Here is a 9,599-nt window from a genome sequence, read left to right on the forward strand (position 1 = left end):
AATGATTATGACTAAGGGGAACTTTAGGCTGCATATCAGTATTAAATTTCTGGCAATAAAGCCTGTTAGATTGTGGAATAATTTCCCAAGGGGAAGTAATGTAAACTCCATTGATTTGTTTATTTTGGTTTGATAAAACACTAGATTTGAATTGTAAGGAACGATCTTGCTGTGATGTAAGACTAAAAGACCTATAATGTTTTTCATCTCTAATTATTATAAGTGATATTGGTTTAATTCTTTTTTTAACAACTTATTCTTTTATGGGTTAGTTCATCTGGCATGGCTCAGTTGCACTACATGAAGAAACGGAGAGTGGAAGGACAAAAGAGGCTTTAAGACAGCCACCTTTACACTTCCCCAATCCTGTGGCAAGCCCAGTCCCCAGCAGTCCCTGGGTTACTCTAACTAGCTTCTCCTGGCCTTAAGGTACAATTCTGACAGCCTTTCTGGGTTGTTGGGATATGCCGGCCAATCTCTTCTCTTGACTAGGCCCCCTATGCCTGGAGTTAGGGATCGCCTTTAAGCCCTGGGACCAGATATGCTGGGTGTAAACCTGTTTTGCACCAAGGGATCAGCACAAAGCAAACCTAAGGGATCCCAAAATTGGGCCTTCTGTACAGAGTAACGTTATCCCTTCTCACAGAAATTGCGGAATGCTTGAATATCTAATATTTTGAACTGTCAAATGCCAAATATATAATTTTAATTTTCTTCTAATGTGTTTGTAGGGATCTCCAATGTGGGAAGTTAGTTTGTGAATATCCAAGTAATAAACCATTCATTAAGGAAAAGGCTGCTGTCATTTATGCTAGGGTGCAGAATTCCTTATGTATAACTTTAGATTATATGAAGGGGCCTCAAGTGAAAGATCCAATGTTGGTGAATGATGGTACTGTCTGTGGTAAGCAAAAGGTAACAAATCTTTTTTTAAACTTTTTGCAATGTAAATGTTTTCCATGTAAACATACATTTTTTAGAACTTGTTATTAATGTTTGGAGCAATGATGAGCTGCACTGTCTTATTGAGTTATAAGATCAACTACTTTTTCTCCTGATTTACTCCAAACTAGCCAAGAACTGCTTCCAAATATTTTGGGGGGAAAACAGGATTTGGTAAACAACTTCCTGCTCTTTCATCAGCCTGAAAAGGACCCTCAAATCTAGAGAATTTTTTTCTGTGCTTTCTGTTGACCTGGAACTGTATGTATGTTTGGCTTTTAGATTTGTATGAACCAGAAATGTGTAGATGCAGCTGTCCTGAAATATAAGTGTGACATAAAGCAAAAATGCAATGACCGTGGAGTAAGTAACAGCAACATTATTATTATAATGATACTGTTTGTATTAATAATGATTTGGATTTGCAAATATTTTCCTTATAAATTCCCAACTGAAAAAGCAATTTTTGGCTGACACTTAGCATGCAAAGTCTTTGTGCTATGGCTGATTGGTTTGTTTTGATTTTTCCTGATACTTAGAGCCATGTTCTTGGTTTTCTTTATAGGTAATAGTTTGTGATACTTTACATTTGATGTGTTTTCTGAAACAGATTGTTGATTAGTTAAGAACTGAGAATTTTGTTCTTAAGAAGAGAGATCTGGAAGTGAAAGTTGTTTCCTAAAAGCAGGTGTAATGGGATTTCCAATATTTTGAGAATTCCAACCACAAAGTATAAAAGGTAATTAAACAGGATTTCCACCCTCTTATTTCAGGTATGCAACAACAGAGGAAATTGTCACTGTAGGTCTGGCTGGTTGCCACCAGATTGCAAAACTTCATCAAAAGGATATGGAGGGAGTATTGACAGCACTTTCAAAAGTGGTTAGTTACCTTGGCAAATCTATACCTTATGTTGTTTTTTTCCCAGAACAACATTTAAGAGCATAAGAATGGCCATACTGGGTCAGACCAATCACCCAGGTAGCCCAGTTATCCTGTCATCCAACAGTGGCTGGTGCCAGGTGCTTCAGAGGGAGTGAACAGAATAGGGCAATTTATCTAGTGATCCATCCCTTGTCGTCCAGTGAGTCCCAGCGTCTGATAATCAGAAGTTTATGGACACCCAGAACATGGGGTTGCATCACTGACCATCTTGGCTAATAGCCATTGATGGACCTATCCTCCAGAAACATATCTAATTTTTTTTTGAACCCAATTATATGAGTTCCCCAGGTTGGATGTACATTGTGTGAAGAAGTACTTCCTTATATTTGTTTTAAACCTGGTGCTTATTAATTTCATTGGGTGACCCCAGGTCGTGTGTTATATGAAGGGGTGAATAACACTTCCTTCTTCAATTTCTCCACACCATTCATGATTTTATAGACTCTGTCTTATCCCTCGTAGACATCTCTTTTCTAAGCTGAACAATCCCAATCTTTTTAATCTCTCCTCATGTGGAAGCTGTTCCATACCCTGAATAATTTTTATTGCCTTTCTCTGTACTTTTCCTTCACTGAAAAAGAAAACAAAATCTGAAATGTATACCATGGACCAGTTAAGAGTTTGAGTCATAAGGGGAAATATATAAATTGAGATTCTTAAATGTGAAAAGGAATTGAAAAGTTTAATGCCATTCTTTCTTTTTTATTATATTAATTTAATAGTAGTTAACAGCATTTTAATAACAGCAAATTGCTACTCTATTGTATTGTATTATCTTGTTTACATATAGTCAACTGGCTGTTATATAGTAACAATGTAGACTCTAAGGCTTTTAAAATGACAGAGCTGATTTAAAATCTAACCTATGTTACATGTTAAGTGATTTTATTGATGACAGCTGTGCCAATACATTTCAGTCCTGAAATGGAACAATGTGTTGTTCTGGTCCTGAACCACTTTTGAATATCAACTGGCAATTGTACCATGTTTTGAATATTGGTTCCAATAATTCCTTATGAAATTATCTCACTTGTTCAAAGCAGCTTTTTTTCAAGTGTGACAATTTTGGAAATCCCATGGTTACAGGTTTCAGGTGTGTCTGCTTTTTTCACATTTTTATTCCATTCCTTTCTATCATTAACAGGTAGATAAAGGATAATATCTCCTCTGGTTGGAGACCCCACTTCTCAGTTCATAAAGATTTGTGATATTTCTTTTCTTCCTAGATACAATCATTGACAGACTTCACTGGGACACCTTGAAGAACTGGCTTCTGCTAAGTTTCTGTCTCTTTCTGCCTGTTCTTGTTTGTTCTATCATCATGATTATAAAACGAAATGAATTGAATAGATGCTTCACTAAGGAAGAATCAAAAGCTGATGAGTAAGTTTATTTTGTTCACCTGTCTAATTTTAACCATTCTTTTAGGGATCTGGAATCTTCCCAGGCAGTGGGAAAGGTGGTGAGTTCATGAGCAAGACCATACGAGTGGAATAGTTGTAGTGCTGCAATATGCTCACTTGTTGTGATACCTCCTCATGGCCAACCCCTGGGGCACTCTGCTTGTGACCGGCTGCCAGCTAGACATGGAGCCATTGATCTCTACCCGTTGAGCCCAATGATCTAGCCATCTCTTTATCCATTTTATAGTCCATTCATCCAACCCATACTTCTTTAACTTACTGATAAGAATACTGTGGGAGACTGTATCTGAAGCTTTGCTAAAGTCAAGGCATTTCACGTCCACCATTTTCCCCACATCCACAGAGCCAGTCACCTCTTCATAGAAAGCAATCAGGTTGGTCAGGCATGACTTGCCCTTGGTGAATCCATGCTGACTGTGCCTGATCACCTTTCTCTTTTCCAAGTGCCTTAAAATGGATTCCTTGAGGGACCTGCTCCATGATTTTTCCAGGGATTGAGGTGAGGCTGACCAGTCTGTAGTTCCCTGTATCCTCTTTCTTCCCTTTCTTGAAAACGGGCACTATATTTGCCTTTTTCCAATCATCGGGGACCTTCCACAATTGCCGCGAGCTTTCAAAGTTAATAGCCAATGACTCTGAAATCACATCAGCCAACTCCCTCAGCACCCTCGGATGCATTGCACCTGGCCCCATGGACTTGTGTATGTCCAATCTTTCTAAATAGTCCTGGATCTGTTCCTTCAGCACTGAGGGACGATCACCTCCTGCCCATTCTGTGCCACCCAGTGCAGTAGTCTGGGAGCTGGCCTTGTCTGTGAAGACAGAGGCAAAAAAGGCATTGAGTACCTCAGCTTTCTCCACATCCTCTGTCACTAGGTTGCCTCCCTCATTCTGTAAGGGGCCCACACTTTCCCTAATCTTCCTCTTGTTGGTCACATACCTATAGAAACCCTTCTTGTTCCTCTTCACATCCCTTGCTAGCTGCAACTCCAATTGCGCTTTGGCCTTCCTGATTTCATTCCTGCATGCTCGAGCAGTATTTTTATAATCCTCTCTAGTCATCTGACCAAGCTTCCACTTCTTGTAAACTTCTTTTTTGTGTTTAATCTCACCAAAGACTTCATTGTTAAGCCAAGCTGGGCGCCTACCACATTTGCTATTCTTTCTGCACATCGGGATGGTTTGTCCCTGTGCCCTCAATAAAGTTTCTTTAAAATACAGCCAGCTCTCTTCGATTTTTTTCCCTTCATATTAGCCTCCCAGTGGATCCTGCCCATCAGCTCCCAGAGGGGGTCAAAGTTTGCTTTTCTGAAGTCCATGGTCCGTATCCTGCTGTTCTCCTTTCTTCTTTTTGTCAGGATCCTGAACTTGACCATCTCATGGTCACTGCTGCCCAGGTTGCCACCAACTTTTACTTCCCCTACCAAATCTTCCCTCTTTGTGAGCAGCAGGTCAAGAGGAGCACGGCCCCTAGTTGGTTGCTCCAGCACTTGCACCAGGAAGTTGTTCGCAACACTCTCCAAAAACTTCCTGGATTGTCTGTGCTCTGCTGTATAAAACCAGCAAAAAAAAATGTAGGAACAAGTGAAAGAAGGAAAGCTTACATGTGCTTGCTACAAATAGTAGTAATATATATGGATTAGAATTGTGTTTTCAGGAAGTATGATGTAACCAGAATGATAACCAGAGACTTGGTTAAACCAAAGCATTCTGTTGGGAGATGAAATTCATAGTAAATAAAGTTTACTGAAGGGACTTTACAGATGGACATGCTGTACAACCCTGCTAAATGGAAGCTCAGTTATATTCTTGAGATTTTCAAAGTTGGATGGGATACTTTTACTTTACTACATTCCAGGGCCAACCCCCCATTTATTTTAGTGTCTCCGCATCCATTAGGATCAATAGATTTATTCTTGATTGGTGTTTTGATTACATAGCCCTGGCCAGTTGGATTGAAAACAAAGATAAAAATGGATGATCCTTGGTTGTTCTCTAGATTTCTTGGTGAAGTTAGATGGGAGAGCAGCAAGTGTTTCTACAGATAATCCAGACCTTGTAAAACCAATGCTGTTGTGAAGAAGGGTTATCTTTTATTCACTGATGCACACCCCCCCTTCCCCACCCAGTCCTGCAATGGGTCAAACCTCACATTAACTTCAGTGATAGAGGATCCAGGCCTATATAATTAATGCCACCACTTCTTATTCAAAATGACTCTTTATCTCAAAGAGGCTTATTTCTTTTCCCAACTGGGAAAATAATCATGAGAAAACTAAGGAAGGATGCATATTTACAGAGTTGGGACAGGATTGTTTCTTTGCATGAGGCCTAATGCTGCAAACACTAATATACATTAGTAACAAAACTAACATAAGTATTCCAATTGACATCAGTGGAATTATTTGGAACATTACTCTTACACACAATATTTGCAAGATTGGGACTATAATGCATTAATAGCAAACAAGTTCAGAGGCTATCCTGAATCTCTACGAGTTGAACCAGATAAATAAGGTAGTAGTAGTCCTTTCAAGATGGAATCAATCGTAATTTCATCAGGTGGTAAATTCTGATGAGTTTCTATACAAAGGACTGTAACAGAAAAATACTGGATTTCAGAAAATAAAACTCTCAGAGAATGCAAAAGGAGTTAAAGAAAATTGTTTGAATTCAATAATAACTGGGAAAAGCACATTGGGAAAGTAAAAATGATACTCAAGATACAAATGAAGAGACTACATGTTCCAATAAAAAATGAAACAGCGTGAAAGGCAACCAAAACCCACAAGACTAAATGGGAAGGTAAAAAGAAGCATGGAAGAAATGTCAGGACATTTTAGCACTGTAGAAAAAGAGAGGGTGATCCACTTGTAAAAGAGAGAGACAAACTACCTGGGTAAAAGTAATCGTCACAATAAATAATTATATGCTGTAGAGCTATGAGACTAATGTGTATGATATGCTTAATTTTAAATACTCATAGAACTCTATTTTATCATCTAAATCTAGATTAGAAAACATGGATCAGTCAGAAAGTCCAAGGTAAATTTCACATCTGTCAGTGCGCAGAGCATGTATCTAATTTTCTTTTATTTAGAAAATGCTTAGTATTTACTTGCCAAAATCTGCATTTATTTGATAGTTACAATGTGACTTTGAAGCACATTTGAACGTTTCATTCCCAACTAGGTTTTAAAGTATAGTTTGAAAGAAAAACAATATGAGTCTCAAATTTCATGCACTGATACCTTGGGTAGCTCAAATCATGTTCTTTAAATTTACCAACTGTAATTAAGAAAGCAAAATTTCTTCCCCACATTATTTAGAGAAGTGGCAGTCTCTGTAAATATTGCCTCTACCATATTATAGTATGGTGTTGTTGGGCCAGATTTTTTAAGGTGCTTAGGTGCCTAAAGATGCAGCTGGCACCTTGTGGGATTTTCAAAAGTGCCTAGGCTTCCACAAATACCTTTAAAAATCTGGCACATCTCTTTTATATATATATATATATAAAAAATATAAAATATAAAATATAAAATAAAATATTAAATAATATATACAAAGGACATGATAATATATATTATTTATCTTGAGCTTTGTGAAGAAAAGCCTCTCAGTACTCTCTGGAGAGAAGCATCAAAAGCTGTGTGAAATTGCGTAACTATTGGGAGAAGTATCAGTAGTTGTGTGGAGATTAGCAGTCAAGGTACCACACTCATGGGAGTTTAAAAAATGCCTAGATAGCTAGGTAATTCATTAGTATATGCTGCCAGTGGAGCTTCTCCAGCTCCTGGAATTCTTATGACACATGGCCCACAAGCAGCAAGTCTCTGAGCGGTTAATTCTAATTGAAGCAGGGTATGGATCCTCTTATATTTGCACATTCAGAGGGGAGGGACTAAAGCTTGGTCTACACACACACAAATGGCACCAATTTTAGTATACTAAATTTATTTAGTTAATTTGGTGCAAATCCTTGTGTGGGCAGTCTTAAATCAGTTTGCAACAACAGGTGGCTCAGGAGGCAGACATGTTTGGGGGGAACATTCAGCAATGGAAATGAGTTGGACAAATAGGAATGCAGAGCAGGGTGAATGTGTGGGGGAATGAACGAACAGGCGTGTAAGAGGTCGAATATTCATGCTGAATCATTAACATCTTGACCTTTTTAAAGTAATACATTGGGCTGAAAAAGTTGGACACCACTGTTTTAACTGGCTAGAAGTCTCATACTTTTCCCCCTTCAAGACTGGAGCAAGGTGTTCACAGTATTCTCAAACCCTGTCAGTCTGGGGGTTATTGTCTCCATACCTATCATTAAACTAATAATCTATCCTGTTTCTTGAATTTTTTTATGAAGATATTTACCAAACTGTTTCAAAATTAATCTGATCATCAGTATTGGTCATCTGTAGCTGTATTTTAGTCCTGAACTGTATCCTGTTCCAAGTGAACCACCGTGTATCTTTTTTATTCAGCCATAATAAGCCCGTTTGTTATCCGTCAGAGGGCAGACTCAAGCCCACTTCCATCATAATGTATCTTTCACTACTACCAGTCTTGCCTCAAACTCCAAACTATATTTGCTCCATTAATTACAACAGCAAATATTCCCAGCTAAATAATTTGCTTAGGTTGCTATGTTTTATTTATTCTTGTTGATTCTGTTAACAGCAATGTGTTTTTCCTTTATTCTGTCTGCCACAGTGTATAGCTGAAAATTATAAAAGCAGTCAATTTAAATCAGATGGCGAAGTACTTCCAGCATGGAACCTCTGAAAGGACAGTGCAACATAAGCAGCTTTTGATTTGGAGTTGCTTTTTTAATTATTCAGGTTAACTATTTCCCTCCCTCCATAAAGATTTACAGTGAGCTTTTTTATGGGAAAAAAGTAATTGTACTGTAAAGCAAAGACTGAACTTAAATTTGTTATATATGTACTTTTCCCTGTACATAGCCATTAAACATATTTAATGATTTATATCTAGTGTTATAAATTAATTCCAGCCATAGGGCTTGAAAATTGCACTTTCCTATTTGCTAGTGATGAGTTTGAAGCTTTTGGTGGTACATGTCCTCCCTGCCGCCTTGCTCTTGTCACTGGGCAGATGAGCGGGTGGGGAATCTGATCGTGGTGGCGAGGGATAATGAGACGCTGGCCAGAATCCGCTCCCCAGCTGCAGAAGCAAGTGATGGCGACGTGGGCCACCCCTGCCAACCGGGTTGTCGCAACAGTGCTGAGCAACCGGGCTCTGTGGGGCAAGTGGTAAGGGGCAGAGCAAGCGGTGGCTGTAGTGCTGCGTGAGCGAGGCCAACTCCACGTGTGCTTTACACCCACCAGCAGGACGCAGGGGGACATGGGCACGGCCGTTCTGGAGCAGCCGAAGGTGCTTTGCAAACCACATGCTGCCAATTGCAGCCAGCTCTGGGGCGGGGGAAGGAGACACGGGGAGAACCCCTCTCAAAGGGTATGTCTGACCTATAGTGCCCCCTTCTGGCTAAATCTGCCTCAGGTTCCCCTTCACTCAGGCTCCCGTAGAAAGCGCACACAGTTCAGATATTCAAAGCATGCCCTTTGCTGGGGTCCAGTGTATTAAAAGTCCTGCACAAAATCTTTCAAAATAGAACTCAATCCCAGGGCCAAACTGGGCAGCCCCTCCATGCAGAACATCTGCCTTCCTTCCACCATCTCGGGCCTGGAGTCTGGTGTCTTCTCCAGGATCTCCAGGGACCTTTTTATTCCCTGCAGTGTCTGCAGACATCTGCCCCCTCTCCTGCAGCTGTCTCCCCCTTAATAAGACCCAGGTGCCTTCCTTAAGCCTGGTTGGGCAGCAGGGAATCAGTCTAGGTGCAGTCTTTTCTTGCAGGGCCAGTCACCCTGTGAGAAACACCTTCTGCCACCGCAAACCCTGACAGGCCATGTGAGCAGGGGTTGGGGAGCTCAGGAAGGGCCCTCCCCCAGCCTGGCGAAGCCATTAGCCCCTTGAAAGGAGAAGTGCAGTCCCTGTAATCCTGCCCCTGTAATCCTGCCTGCAGGAAGCAGAGTCTCCGGATGCTGGTCGAGAAGATCATGCTGATCCGGGAGAAGCTGAAGGAGAAGCTGCGGATCCTGGGCACTCCGGGCAGCTGGGAGCACCTCACGGCCCAGGCAGGGACGCGCAGCTTCATGGGGCTGTTCCGTAAGTACACGTCCTGTCCCTCCTCTGGGCCGCGCCTGGAGAATCTGCATCCTGGGCGACAGCATGAAGCTTGCAAACACACCCCCGGCTCCTCCACTCCCTGCT

General features: G+C 40.7%; 1 protein-coding gene across 1 annotated transcript in view; it reads left to right on the plus strand.

Moving 5' to 3' along the window:
- Positions 1-8,533, plus strand: part of LOC137150998 (disintegrin and metalloproteinase domain-containing protein 32-like) — a 34,360-nt gene extending 25,827 nt beyond the window's left edge. The window contains exons 16-21 of the mRNA XM_067545158.1: positions 732-915; positions 1,225-1,305; positions 1,716-1,824; positions 3,114-3,270; positions 6,324-6,356; positions 8,022-8,533. Coding sequence (XP_067401259.1) covers positions 732-915; positions 1,225-1,305; positions 1,716-1,824; positions 3,114-3,270; positions 6,324-6,356; positions 8,022-8,028 — 571 coding nt within the window. The 3' untranslated portion in view covers positions 8,029-8,533. The remainder of the gene's footprint in view (positions 1-731; positions 916-1,224; positions 1,306-1,715; positions 1,825-3,113; positions 3,271-6,323; positions 6,357-8,021) is intronic.
- Positions 8,534-9,599: the final 1,066 nt, after the last annotated feature.

The sequence above is a fragment of the Emydura macquarii genome, unplaced genomic scaffold, assembly GCF_026122565.2.
Source record: "Emydura macquarii macquarii isolate MOO-44397 ecotype Brisbane River unplaced genomic scaffold, CSIRO-AGI_Emac_v2 contig_201, whole genome shotgun sequence".
Taxonomy (NCBI): domain Eukaryota; kingdom Metazoa; phylum Chordata; order Testudines; family Chelidae; genus Emydura; species Emydura macquarii.